We start from the raw sequence: 14292 nt of genomic DNA on the forward strand, positions 1-14292 counted from the left end.
GGGCAATGGTTAATACCCCCCGACTTTGGGTTCTGTGCCCATTCATTCTGTCAGGTGGTTAAGGACCAGAAACCATGCGTGACATACAGATTCTCGTCGGGAGGGACCTGGCAGTCAGGGAGCTTCCGGGCCTCCCACACCCTGCGCAGGTGTAACACTAGGGCAGGGGTAAAGGAAGAATTGCACGGAGTTCAAGTGACCCTCAAAAACCCAGGGAAGTCAAATGCAGCCAGATGAGTGGCTACTTCTTTGGCTGAGCCACATTAACTCATCGACTGCAAACACAAGCCAAGTCACTGGAAAACGATGTATCATTATGTTCTGGACTCCCAGACAGAGAAGGTCACAGTGGCAGGGGACAGCGGAACCCCAGCTCCCTTCTCGGGGCAACATTCATCACGGAAATGGCAGGCAGAACCGCCACGCTCTTCAAGATTCTCCCTCTAATGCCATGCACGTGGCTGAACTGGGAGGCACTGAAGGAACCAACAGCTCCAACCCCACGGAAGAGCTAACACCAACCTGCCACACAGGAACCCTGGCAGTGCCCTGATTTCACAGGCAGCGCCAAATGCTGCCTGAGGAGACGGAGGAGCCGCCGAGGCGCATGGGCTGTCCCTGCCATCTTCTGCAGAGCAGGGCCAGCAGGAAGGGGAGGAGCTCGGGAGAGAGGAAGACGGGAGAGGGCCCTCTACAGAGGTGACGTCCTCTCAGACCACAGGCAGGCAAGAGCTCCTGGGTTACTTCTCAGCCAGGTAAGCTGGGGCCAGCTGCATCTCTGGTTTCCTAACCTGTCCAGTGGGAGGCGGCCCTACCACAGAGCTCACCGAGAGACAGATGGGATGGTGTGTGGCAGCCCCAGCAGAGGGTTAGCAGCCAGGGAGAAAGGCACAATGCACGTAAGACAATGCCAGCACCGAATCAGGACTCAACATGGTCACCTCTTCTGTTTGCAGATCACTGGCAGAATCAGAGCTCAGGCCTTGGAGGCCTCCCTCTATACCTTCATGAAGCTCCGGCACCTGCTGAACCCCAGCCACAGGTGACATGTGTGTTGGGGACAGGTGTGTCTGAGAGCAGCTGAACCTCGTAAAGGCTGGGAGATGCCAGGAGGCATCTCCCTCCCGCCCGCCCATGGGCTCTTCCACAGCCCAGACAACCATCGGCTCCCTGCCTTGTGCTCCCCAAGCAACCCTTGGCTGTGAATCCGAACCTGTGGAACTCTGGCAGGGAAGAGGGCCTGAATAACCAGTACAGGTGTCTTCATACAACTGAAAGGCACAGCTTCTCCCCACCTTCATCAAACACTTGACAAAGCCACAAAGAAGATCCTCACAGCAACACAGTGTGACCCACCAGGAGGGTCCTGAGGCTGCTCCTCAAACTGAATGAGATCCGCAGACTGGAGGATGACAGGATCTGGTCTCAGCTGAGGGGACGGCAAGCAGGAGGGCACGGGAGCACACAGAAGGTCCACAGGGGAAGTGCTGGTCAAGCGGAGAAGCTCCTGCTCCGTTTGGCTGGGCCCTGGACAGAGAAGGCAGGCCGTGACTCCACCCAGCCTCCCACGGCAGTGTTCCCTGAGGCAAACGCCACTTGGGAAGTGCCTCAGTTTGACTCTCACCTCCAGTTCTGATCCAGCTTCCTGCTAATGTTCACCCTGAGGGGCAGCAAGTGCTGACTCAAACAGCTGAGTCCCAGATGGGAGACTCAGATTGAGTTCTGTGTTCCTGGCCTTCGCTTGGCCCAACCGAGGCCGTTCCTGGCATTTGGGGAATAAACCAGCAGATGGAAGATCTGTCTCTCTCTGCCTTTCAAATACAATGAAAAGGAACTTCAGCCCCTCAGTTACAGAATGGAGGTAGCTACTGCTGAGGGCCATGGGGACAGGGTAAGGAGCTGCTTTACTGCCAGGTGCTTTCTCCAGTGCAGGCTGACTCACTTGTGCTGCAATACACTGAATACAGTAACACCTTCATCTCCTAAGTTAGAGAAAGGTAAGATTCTACATACCACACTGGACTCAAAAGTTCTCCAGTAAAGTTAAACTCTATGCAATTCAAGAAAGTTGATTTCTGTCTACTATAAAGATATCACATAAAATCCATGGGACACAATGTTATTTTTGAATACATTACTATCAATTTTTCCCAGGGTTGTCCTGTGACAAAAACTCCTTGACCAAACATGAGGCTCCTCAGGACCCTCTTCCTAACGAGGCCTCCAATTTGGCCTTCTGTGGCCACCCCATCCTTACCAAGGCCAGTCTTAGCATGAATCCTGCTGAGTCTGCTTGCTGATAATTCCCCCTATCCCTTCATACATGATCCTCCTTAATACTGGATCAAGTTCCTTATCCTCAACCTACAATGTCTAAGTCCTTGGCCTGCCTCTAGCAAGAATCTCCCTACGCCTATCTTGATAATGTTCCACCCCACACACTGCACACTCTGCTCCTTGGCTATCAATCCCTCATCATTGTACTGGGAGTTGAGCCTTCTTTCCCCTACCACAGCAGAGCTGACCACAGACTGTATGAATCTCAGTTATCCCTGTACTGCATGGAGAGTACCTTTTGCTGCAACGCCTGAATTGGGATAGCATTACCCTTCTGGGGGTGCCAATAACCTTTAAGGACCTCAACCAGTCAACCATGCAATGCTACCCAATGAAGGCCAGTCTTCCCTCTATTAACAGAACAAAAGTGCTCTGAAAAAAGTACACACATTTAACTTTAATTAATAAAAAGACCTGCTGTTGTCCTTTCCCCCAGTCATTTCCCTAGACTCTCACAAGCTCTGTTTTATTTGCTTTTCCTCTTGTACCACTGTTACCTGCTCCAAGCTGGAGTTCCGAGGCTGTGCAGGACTCGGGCACCTCCAGGATCCGCTCACTGTCCGAAGGCCGGTTTTCATGGCTGGCAGGGGAAAGACCAAGCGAGCTCAGACGGCCTAGAACACAGAGAGTTCCCATCAGAGACACAGGCAGTGACAGAAATGGGATGTTTTTAAGAGGGGAGGGGATGGGTGCTTACTTACTTTTCATGTCATTTTTTAGCACTACAATTCTCTTATGACCATGTCCTTTTATCCAGACCACCTGCACACAAGACATACTGTAGGTTAGGCAGAGGCAAAGGTGGAGAATTAGCCCTAACTCAGGAGGACTGCCACCTCCCGTGCCTGCCTTAGCATCCAGTCAGAAACAGAATTAATAGCAACGGTCTTCTAGCTTCTTTAGCTCTGAAGGGAGAGGAAGACAGTGACAGTAACATGCTCCTTACAAAAAACCAAGCAAAGAATCAGGAAGCACTGCTTTAAAAATACTTTTTTTGACTCTTAAGGAAACTGTTCAGTTTTGGTATATACATCCATCGTTCTCATGTGAGAATTCCTACCTTCTTCCCCAGAAACTAAACACAACCTCCCAGACCCCTTAAACCAAGCTCACTCTCCTTACCCTCCGCCACATCAAGTGCTGCTTTCCTCCCGCTCGGTGAAGCCCTGACTGCCAGCTGCCCCAGGCCTGCTGTCAGCACAACCTGCCTCTGCTCCCAGCACTCTCCACCCACGTCCTCACGACCCCCACTCTGCTGGTATTTCCCCCGAGGCTCAGTCCCTTCACCCAACACCAACTGGGCCCTCAGCAACAGCCAGGGTCCTAGCCAAGCTCTCCCAACTCCTGGCTTTCTCAACTCTTCCAAGGACCAGGAAGTTTTCCCATGCCAACTCGGCGCTCCTGCTCAGTGCACTCCTGACTGGAGAAGGACCCCCTGGCCTCACAGTGAGGCTCCACTATGGGTTTTAATGCCCAGCACTCCAGGCTGCTGCTCTTGCTCCGTACCCACTCTCTCCCTCCTAATCACACGGTAACTGGCACTTCATACTGACGTCTCCGTTCCAGGATTCCACAATGCCTGAGAAGTAGGCTCTGCCCACAGTGCTCCTCAGTGGGCCCAGGGAGGAGTCCACTGCTATTGCTAACCTCTCTGAGGGTAGGGTCTGGGACTCACCTGGCATACAGGAATTTAATAAAGGTTTCCAGAAGCAATGGGAAGGGCTCATTTATTTTATGCCAACAGCATGTTTTGGAAGGATCAGTCCAAAATGCCTGCCCTTCTATTAATCTGTCAGCATTTTGCAGTTTCTGCTTCAGTACAGTTAGCCTGTGGCTCTTCAGGAAGACTCTCTCCAAGAAGATGAAAAATACCCACCTGTGGGATTGCTCCCAGGAGCTCTTCCACACTGTTATAGCCATAGGTCTTGGGTTGCAGAGTTTCACCAACATACTTGGTATAGGCCATGGAAAATTCATGAAGGAAAATCTGCTGGTAGTGGTAAGTATGAAGTAAAGACCGCACGTTCTTTGCAAACAAATACAGACTGGTGAGCTTCACACATTCTTCTGTCTTGTCATTAGTAAAAACCTGGTCCAAAAGGAAAAGCAACCTGAGAAACTGAGTGACTGGCCCTGCCCCTGCGCAGGAGGGTGGGCCTCGAGCTGACAGTACAGGGCTCAAAGTCAATCTGAAATGGGCAACATGAGGAGGATGGGAAGGGGCTCATTCAAGGATCTCCCCCTAGGAAGAGCCACAGCCTTGAGCAAACCTCAGTCATCTGCCAGGCTAAGATGAGTGCAGGGTTCTGAAGAACAGTGTGAGAGCAGGGAAGGAAACTGAGAAACTTCAAACCAAGTAGGTAGTGAAGAGGGGAAGCACGCCTTGGTGGGCAGTGGGGCACAGACTGCAAGACTGACAATGAGGCTTTAAGCTTCACCTCCCCAACCGGTTTTTCAAGAAACACTATCATGCCAGACTGTGCTAGCAGTGTTCTTTAAAAACCTAACAAAAGCTGGGGCAGGCATTGGGAACAGCAGTTAAATGTAGGCTGTCTGCATCCCAGCTCTATCGTCATTCCTGCTTCCTGCTAAAGTGTACCCTCGGGAGCCAGCAGCTGGTGGCTCAAGTAGCTGAGTCCTTGCCGCTCATGTGGGAGACCCAATTCAGTTCCCAACTCCCAGCCTGGGCTCCACAGTCCTATCCAGCTCCCTGATCATGCACCTGGGAAGGTGGCAGACCATGGCCCGAACACCAGAGCCCCTGCTACCCACATGGAAGACTTGGATGAAGTTCCTTGCTGCTGGTTTAGCCTGGCCCAGAACTGGTTGTTGCAGGCATTTGGGGAGTAAACCAGTGAGTGGGAGGTCTCTGTCTTTAAAATAAACAAAATTTTAGAAAGCATTAACAAACCATCACAAAACCCTTATGTTTTCAAGTGAGGCAGATTTCCTGACCATAAACCTTTTCAGTCTCTTTAGTATGCACTGGAATCTCCAAGACAAGGGGATTCCACCATCTGAGTTGACCATGGTCTTTTGTCCTTGAACATCCATTAACATTATCTAGACCTCAAGTTCACAGACTAAGAGTATATAAATTACAGAGTTTAGAACATGTTGGGTTCAACCTTTCAATTATTTAATGATCTATCATATAGTTTTAACAATGGCCTATCATTCTTACATTACTGGATTTTATTTATATCTTATTTAGAATAATTTTCCTTTGAGGACTACGTTACATCTTTGTGGCACTGAAGTTATTTAAGTGGTTGGCTTTCTTTTTTATATTTATTTGAAAGGCAGAGTGACACAGAAAGTGAGGGGTAGCTGGGGTGGTGCAGAAAACAAGGGAGAGACAGATCAATCGACTGATCATCTGTTTTCTGGTTCACTCCCCAGAAGGCTGCAACAGCCAAGGTCTGGGCCAGACCAAAGCCAGGGACTCTATCCAGATCTCCCACATGGGTGGCAGGGGCACAACTACTTGGGGAATTATTTGCTGCCTTCTCAGGCCAGGTGCATGAGCAGGGCAGCTGGATCAGAAGCAGAACAGGTGGGACTAGAACAGGCACTTTGACATTGCATATAGGCATTATAAGAAGCAGTCTAACTCACTGGGACAAAATACCAGGCTCAGCCTTTTTTTTTTTTTTTTTTTTTTTTGAGGGCCTAGAATGGTTTTTTAAAAATTGGAAAAGTTATCTTTTCCTTCAGGGTAAGTTAAAAATTCAGTTGTTAGCTCATTTGGTCCTAGTGCCTTTTTCTGTGGTAAATTTTCAATGACCTTTGTAGTCTTGTGGTACTGGTCTGATTTTTAACTTTCTTTCTTGAATCAACCTTGATAATTCCTCCTTTCTAGGACCTTATCCATTCACTCTAGGTTCATGTATTTGCCGCCCAAGGCTGCATACAGTCTTCTCTCAAGATTCTCTGGATCCCGAAGTGCTACTCTTGGCAGGCTGCCCGGTGATGGGCCAGCCAACCTTTCTTTCCAAGTCCGACCTCACTGGCAAGGCATCTGAAACTACTACATGAGCCCAGCTCGGAAAATCCAGCCTGGTACAGGAGGAAAGCGTCCCAGTTCAAGTGCAGGAAACCAGGGCTTTTGTTATAGCTCAGCCACTCATTTAAGCAGGGTTCCTCAACTCCCTATGCCTCAGTTTCTCCATCAAAATTGATTAGTCTTGAAGAGCTGTAAGGTCCCTTTCAGCTCCACACACTCAAATCTAGATCAACATGTCACCCAGAAATACCCGATTCAACAGTTTTCAACATGATGGTTCTAAAGAACCATTGACACACGTACCTCAACTAAGTAAGGCAGACTCTTCAGAAGTTCGGTCAAGGTCATGAATCCATACTCACAGGGGTTGAGTGGAGTACTGTGGGTAGTTTCATAGTGTCTCCTGAGCTCATCAACAGAGAGAGATGAGGTTCCTTCCCAAGACATCAGCAAGACCAGCAACTGGGCAGTGAGAGAACGCAGAGACTTGCGGTTGATCAGCTGAATCTGTTTGCCAGATTCTATATCAGCAACCTAGGAAAACAGGAATTCATTAGAGCCATACAAAAGCAACCAAGGTCATCACCAAGTCAGCTAACTGTATTTTGGGTAATGAAACCAAAAGAAAATGTCCTAATTTTTTCTCTTAAGAGAACTGATTGATTTAAAGTATAGGGTTTTGTTTTTGGCTTCTCAGGGACACTAGACTAACTCTTTATAGATTTACTTATTCATTTGAAAGTCAGAGTTAAAGAGGGAAAGAGAGAGAGCAAGGGAGGAGAGAGAGAGGAGAGAGTGAGAGAGTGAGAGAGCGAAAGAGACAATGAATAGCAATCTTCCCTCTGGCTGACTCCCCAGATGACCACCGCAACAGCCAGTGGTGGGCCAGGCCAGGGTCAGGAGCTTCATCTGCGTGTCCCATGTACATGGAAGGTGCCCTAACACTTGGGCCATCTTCTGCTGCTTTCTCCAGACTACTAGCAGGGAGCTGGATCGGAAATGGAGCAACCGGAGCACAAATCGGTGCCCATGCCAGTGTTGCCAGGGATGGCTTTATCCACTATGCTACAATGCCAGCCCCTAGACCAACACATTAGATGAGACTAGAGTACCCATACTATCCCATGTAATCATGGGGGAAGAAACTGCTAGAGTTCTTTTTATTTCTTCATTCATTCTTTCCACTCCCCCATAGAAAGGAGACAGACTGACGAGCTGACATCCATTAGCACAAGGTTATACACAAAAGGTTACTGTGCTCCCAGAAGGGGTAGGGATGGGAAGGTTAGACTGAGGGACACTCAGTGGTTGCTCTGTAGACCACATCCACCCCACGTGTCCCACGAGCCACACTGGGAAGTGGTAGAGGGCCCACCTGAAGCAGGCTACACTCTCCTAGTCCATGATCACAAACCACAAAGCCAATATTTTCATCTCTGTCTGTTTCTCAATTATTTTGGGTTTTCCAGAGGATAAAGGTGACAAAGGACATTGAGAGGAAAGCTGAGAAAGATACATTCTCATCTGGAGACCATACCATGTAAAGAAACAAGCATTTGGGGACGGCACCCAGCAGTGTTTGGAAGGGAGACAAGACTGGACCCACAGCGGGCACAGCTACAGAAGCTGCTCAGGCAGTGGGGAGGGAAGCCAACGCTTCCCATGGCTGCTTGTTTTCCTGCCAGGATCAAAGGTCTCAGTGCCTACAGCGAGGGCTAAGGAGTCACAAGACTGTACTCTCAGGGGCACTGCATTCTTAGACGCAGAGGAATGGGCAGCCCTTGAAGAGCAGCGCAGGATCAGAGCTTCTTCATCTGGGCTGGAGGCACAGGAGAGCCAGGGCGTTCTGCCCATGATGCGTACAGAAGTGTATGGATTTCCTGCTCAGAGCAGTGTTCAGTCCATCAGCCAACAGGTCCAGGGGAGCCCGAGTCTTCTCAGGTACCCTAGGCTATTACTGATACTACAGCCTCTTGAGGAAAAAACCCTGGAACCTGCAGTTTGGATTCTACTTAGATCCAGCTTTTGATTCTCAGCTCTGGCTGCACATCAGTCACCCATGCTCCCAGCACATGCAGAGTGATGACTAAGAACCTCAAAGGCAGGGCTTGTGCGGTCTGGGCTTCCACATCTCCCGTACGCTCCCCAGGAGACGCCAGCAGGCAGCAGGGCTGCACACTGGCGCTTCACCATCTCTTCCTATCTTCGCTGCTCACACCCAACTTCACCTTCACTCTCCAGTCTTTAGCCATGTCTTAGTGTCTCCCTGTCCACTGGAGCCCTCTGTCCCATCCAGACTACCTGTCCCACATCACCGCCTTTCAGTTTCTCAGCTTTCTCATCCTAACAACACCCTCCTCTATTTAATTCCACTGCTGACACCCACCCCTGGACATACTTTAGGTCTTGTTATTCAAAGACCTTCCGAACATCCCACATGGAAAAGGACACCTGAGGCTGGGGCTGGGATGGGAGACCAGGAGATTCATCTGCTCAGCTCTCTCACCTTTCCCCAGCCTCACCAGCAATGATCCCCTCCTGTGCACTCCCAAAGTCACAAGCCCTCCTGTACCCTTCACTTTTCTCTTTTAGTCATCGTGCACCAATGGGTCATTGATTCACTGACATTCCTGTCAATACTTTCAGTTTCATTTTCTTATGCCTTTTGTTGTACTCACCTGGCCAGCTCCCACCCTGGAATCAACTATCTGTTTCCCTGGGCCCTCATCTAAGCTGCCACATTCCTACTGTCTCCCCAGTCAAAGCTATGCTATGGTTTGAACAGGATACAGCTCTAAACTCTCAGAGGCTCCTAAATACCAAAGTCTGAAATTGATGGTACTAAGAGGGTGGAAATTTAGTCCAATGATGGTGCCTGCAAGGTGGGTCTAGTAGGAGGTCTTCAGGTCACTGGCATGGCCTTAGAAGGTACTTCTGGCCAGAGGATTGATTATAAAAGCCTGAGTTGGGCCCAGCTGCCTCATTCATGGGACTGGAGCTCTGCCCGTGTTCCCTCCTGCCATGGGAGGTTCCACACCGCCTGAAGCTCTGCCAGGAAGAACACCGCTTCTGGATGATGAGTCAATAGAGCCAGCCTGATCTTTGACAGTGAACTTGCAAAACTATGCACCAAAATAAACCTTTTCTCTTTCGAAAGTTTGTTTCCATCTCAGATATTTCATTATAGCAATGAAAAGACGATGAATATAACCCTTGAGTGCCAACTCCCAGTGAGTTCCCAGTACTCTGAGGAGCGAGCCACCCTCCCACTCACCAGGACAACCTCAGACCTCTCCATACTCTTCACTCGAGTATGGGCAGTTGATCTTACCCTTACTTAATGGAGGAGCTCTTGAAAGGTAATTCCCTCCAATCTACCTGTACCTACAAACACCCTCTCACCCCTTCCTCCTGTCAAAATATTAATGGAAGGGCCATCCCTGCTTTCTCTGGATGGTCACTCCCAGTCTCTTGCCTCCTCAGGACTACACTTCACTGGCCTTTCTCACCGTGGTACACTGATCTTTTCTGCCACAAGTGTTTCCTCGGGGACTCTCAAACATGCTCAAGTTTTGGCTGGCACTGTGGAGCAGTGGGTTAAAGCCCTGGCCTGAAGCGCCGGCATCCCATTTGGGCACCGGTTCTAATCCCGGCTGCTCCTCTTCCGACCTAGCTCCCTGCTATGGCCTGGAAAGCAGTGGAAGATGGCCCAAGTCCTTGGACCCCTCCACCCATGTGGGAGACCAGGAGGAAGCTCCTGGCTCTTGGCTTCAGATCGGCACAGCTCCAGCCGTTGTGGCCATCTGGGGAGTGAACCAGCATATGGAAGACCTCTCTGTCTCTACCTCTCTCTGCTGCTCTTTCAGATGAATTTAAAAAAATAAATCTTTTAAAAAACGAAAACCATGCTCAAGTCTTTCCAAATGGAAAAAAAGACAACAACCTACAAGTTGATGTGTTCACTCTGCCCCAGTCTCTAGCTGCTGCCCTCCTGTTCTTCCTCCTTCACAAGCAACCAACCCAAAAAGCTATCGAGACGACCTGTCTCTGTGTTCTTGCCTTTCCTCATTCCTCAAACCCTCCCGGGTAGCTTCTGTCCACATCACATCATCACACTGACATCACCACTGTCCTGGCTGACACCCATGATCTCTACTTGGCTATAGCCAAACATCAAGTGAGTCCCTGGCTGACCTGCCCTCCCTGCAGCTGGGATGCTGGCTCTCTTTCCTGGCTCTGGCGTGTTCCACTTGCCTGCGGGCTTCCCATGTCCTGAATCCTCTGACTGACCAGTGCATAACCAGATTCCTTCTGGACCTGTGCCTGGGGGGCCACCACTTCATGTTTCCCTGTCCCTGTCCTTCTGCCAGTAGTGGCTCTTCTGGCCCGGGGGGGGGGGGGGGTCTGAAAGCTGCCCAGCTCCCCTGGCGGGGTCTAGGAGGAACAGTTCAGTCGCAGGCAGGGAAGAGGGGAAGGCCGCCTTCTGAAACACAGCTTTCTCAGCAACACAGGCAACTCTGAGCCTTGCTTGCTGCTGGACCTACACTAGAGTGAGGCAGGGTCTGGAGGGGAGAAGAGGAGTGTGAGTACAGTCTCCCAAACTTCAGAGGCTGCAGGGATGCAACTTCAGCCCAGCAGTGCTGAGACTGACGCACCTGAGGGCACACACTTGAGATTAAAAGTGACCCCATCAGTTCCAAGAGGTGTTACTGTGGCAGGGCCACTAACATACACACAACATCAAGCCCCAACATCTAAACTGCCAAACCAAGACATCTCCTAGTACCCAGCAAAAGTATGAATGGTACAAGAAACGTATTGTGAAGCAACAGCAAGGAGTACAAAGTGCACTTGTGAGAAGCTGAACTACATGTCAACACTCCCATGAGGGTTAGGCCACCAAAAGTTTGACTCCATGATTTCAGACAAAAAAGGAAAGAAGGAAAGGAAGGAAAGGAAGGAAGGAAGGAAGGAAGCAAAGCCTTACCTTTACAACATGGCAGAGTTTCTGTGTTAAAGCCGAAACTGAACTAACATCATAGTCTTGGAGACGAAACGTGTAACCGAAAGTTTTAGCATATTCTGTAAGTAGATCTGTCATCATAAGGCAGTTATCTTTTTGGGACCGAAGGAGTTTAACAAACTGGGCAGCTAGAGCTTTGAACCGTTCTACTTCTGTCAAAGTGAGGATTTTCTCTTCTCCACATTCTAATACCTTGGAAAATACAGAGGGAGGAAGAAAAGCAGACTGAGTCAAACACAACTGTTCATGGAATTAAGCAGTAGGACCGTGTGTGTAACTAGTAGCTGTAAAGCGCATCTGTGTTGTTTAGAGGGTACACTTTCAGTTTTGCAAGATGAAAAAGTTCTGGAATTGGCTGCACAATAACAACGCTCTAACACCACTGAATTGTTTACTTAAAAATGGTGCAGATGGTTAATTCTCTTATGTGTATTTTGCCACAATAAAAGAACTTTTGAAAACACTTGAGGAATAAAGAACAATAAAAACAACAGAAATCTGGTTTGACGTGGCAACACTTTAACCTTGATACTACCTCATGTGTTCATCCCTGCCTTCAACAGAAGGGATCTGAAAAGGATGAAGCTAATGAAAGACTACTCAGTTCAAGAAATCAGACTATTTAATCCTTTTCTCAGGAATTATCTAAAACAAGTTTGAAGAATAATTACTGAAGGGGAATAAAACACATTTACCTAGCCAGTCTTACAAGTAAACAATATAGCTTCTCCGATCAGAATATTTCAGTTTTTCATCTGCTTTTGTAACTCTCTACTCCCCAGGAAAATAGGCCCTAAAAACGAAAAAATTTTCCCCACATATTTTTTAGAAAAACACTTATAGAATTAGAATTTCTTTACTCACTTGTAAAATATCAGGTATGGCTTCAAAAAGTTCAAGTAGCTTGGTAAAGCCATAGTAGGCAAGTTTGCACTGGCGGCCGAAGTGGTGGTGGTAAGAGGGGATAAACTTATTGAAGGGCATCCGGAAGTGGGGCTGGTGCCGCAGCAAGTCAACAACATCCTTGGAGAACTGTTTTGTCCTTTCTATTTCATCCTGAGTGCGTTCTTTAAAGAACAAACAAAAACCACAATCTGTTTCTACTTGTTACTTGTATTTGACATCCGCCCCACGGTATATCCTATTTGGAGCTTAGAAAGGAGCTGCTCTTGGCCTTCCAAACACACACCATCTAAAACACATACTCTTCCCTCACTGCAGCTGGTTCTCACACATGTTCAGGGCCAGGGTGCCAGAAAGTCAGACGGTTCTTATGGTAGACTGTGAAATGCACGTATTTTTATCTTACACGCTAACAACAACTTTCTCCTCACTACCTTGCCTGCCCCAAGTATTAACATCACACACAGGTCTCTGCACTGGAAGTCATCACGAAATGACTATGTAATCACATCTCTGAATGTTCACGTGGCTTTTGTGCTTGTATTTGCTCTTGGGCTAAAACCTGCCAGCAGAAAAGAGCATCAGGCATCAAAAGTGTAATAAAAATAAAGAGAACTCCCCCCCACCCAGTTTAGATCTTTGTTTCAATCAACTTCTAAATTAGAAGTGGAAAAACACTGACAAAATTAAAGTGCAGCTCTGGAAAACACTGATTTTGTGGATATCGACGTTCTGTACAGCCACAGTGTAAGAACCATTGGTCAATACTAGTAGGTCATGGTGATATGTACTTTTATTTCTAACTATCCTATCTTCCAGACCTCAACTAGAACTACTAAAACCTGGAAGACAAAATAAAACACTCATTTGAATTTACCTCCATTTAAGGTGAGCATAGTTAAAACGTAGCTCTAAGTTAAGCAACCGCCATGGTACTGGATTCTCTGCTGGATAATTACGGCTTCAAGAGCCCTGGACACACTGAGGAAGTGCTGGTTATACCCTTTCCCCTTCAGAATGAATTTTTTTTTAACTAGCATGCCTTGACAAGTTGCTATACCTATTCCCGAGAATACAGGATCTATTGTGTATCAAGGTAATAGTGGTTTTTTTGTTTTTTAAAAGATTTTATTTGAGAGGTAGAGTTACAGACAGAGAGTGAGAGACAGAAAGGTCTTCCATCATTGGTTCACTCCCTAAATGGCCGCAATGGCTAGAGCTAGGTTGGTCCCAAGCCAGGAGCTTCTTCTGGATCTCCCATGCAAGTGCTGGGGCTCAAGCACTTGGACTAGATTCTACTGCTTTCCCAGGCCATAAGCAGAGAGCTGGATCAGAAGGGGCAGCCAGAACATAAACCGACATGCATATGGGATGCTGGTGCTGCAGGAGGAGGCTTATTAGCTTACTACATCACAGCGCCAGCCTCAGCAATAGTTTTCAAACTTCAACTTCCACCGATTAACCACAGGATTGGGGGTAGGGGGCAGGTAAAAGTGCATCCCTGATACTGTTTCATCTTAATGCAGCCTCTGAGAGAGCCAACATCCATACAACAAATGTGATTCACAAACCTCTTTTGGGAATACAAATCACCATTTCGTTATCTTGTTGGGACAGGCAGATGGTTGTGTCCGGAATCTCTGATATGATATCGATCAACTCACAAACACCATATTCAGTGACATCCCAGTCCTTTGAGAAACACCTAGGTTTCAATAATGGAAATGAGTAAAGAATGAACGAGACCATCACCGAAATAACTACAAGTTTTCCAAAACAATGTTTAATTGAAAAATTAGACAACTGTTTAAAATTTAGGGGTGGGAAAAGTGTTTTAAAATATTTGCTTTCATTTTTTTTTCCCCTTCTCATCAGCTCACCAATGATAAGCCTGGGAGAATTCTCTCACAACGACTTGTTTGCTGGCCTGGGATTTGAGGAGTTTCAGTAAATCCTGAGTAAAACGCTTCACCTGGGCTCTGTGGGTCAGGGTCAGCAAACGCTTAGAGCCCATTCCAAGAAT

At 48.0% G+C, this 14292-nt stretch overlaps 1 protein-coding gene across 6 annotated transcripts in view; it reads right to left on the reverse strand.

Annotated features, from left to right (window-relative positions):
- The window catches only part of MARF1 (meiosis regulator and mRNA stability factor 1), a 46890-nt gene that overhangs the window by 2807 nt on the left and 29791 nt on the right, over positions 1-14292 (reverse strand). For 5 of the 6 annotated variants that reach the window (XM_008257798.4, XM_008257797.4, XM_008257796.4 and 2 more), the window contains 9 exons: positions 14150-14292; positions 13841-13974; positions 12231-12433; positions 11331-11558; positions 6647-6877; positions 4214-4426; positions 3039-3099; positions 2835-2951; positions 1357-1527 (listed from right to left, as the gene is read on the reverse strand). In XM_008257798.4, coding sequence (XP_008256020.2) covers positions 1357-1527; positions 2835-2951; positions 3039-3099; positions 4214-4426; positions 6647-6877; positions 11331-11558; positions 12231-12433; positions 13841-13974; positions 14150-14292 — 1501 coding nt within the window. The remainder of the gene's footprint in view (positions 1-1356; positions 1528-2834; positions 2952-3038; positions 3100-4213; positions 4427-6646; positions 6878-11330; positions 11559-12230; positions 12434-13840; positions 13975-14149) is intronic. The other variant, XR_011384668.1, reaches the window with a different exon arrangement.

Source organism: Oryctolagus cuniculus, chromosome 19 (genome assembly GCF_964237555.1).
Source record: "Oryctolagus cuniculus chromosome 19, mOryCun1.1, whole genome shotgun sequence".
Taxonomy (NCBI): domain Eukaryota; kingdom Metazoa; phylum Chordata; class Mammalia; order Lagomorpha; family Leporidae; genus Oryctolagus; species Oryctolagus cuniculus.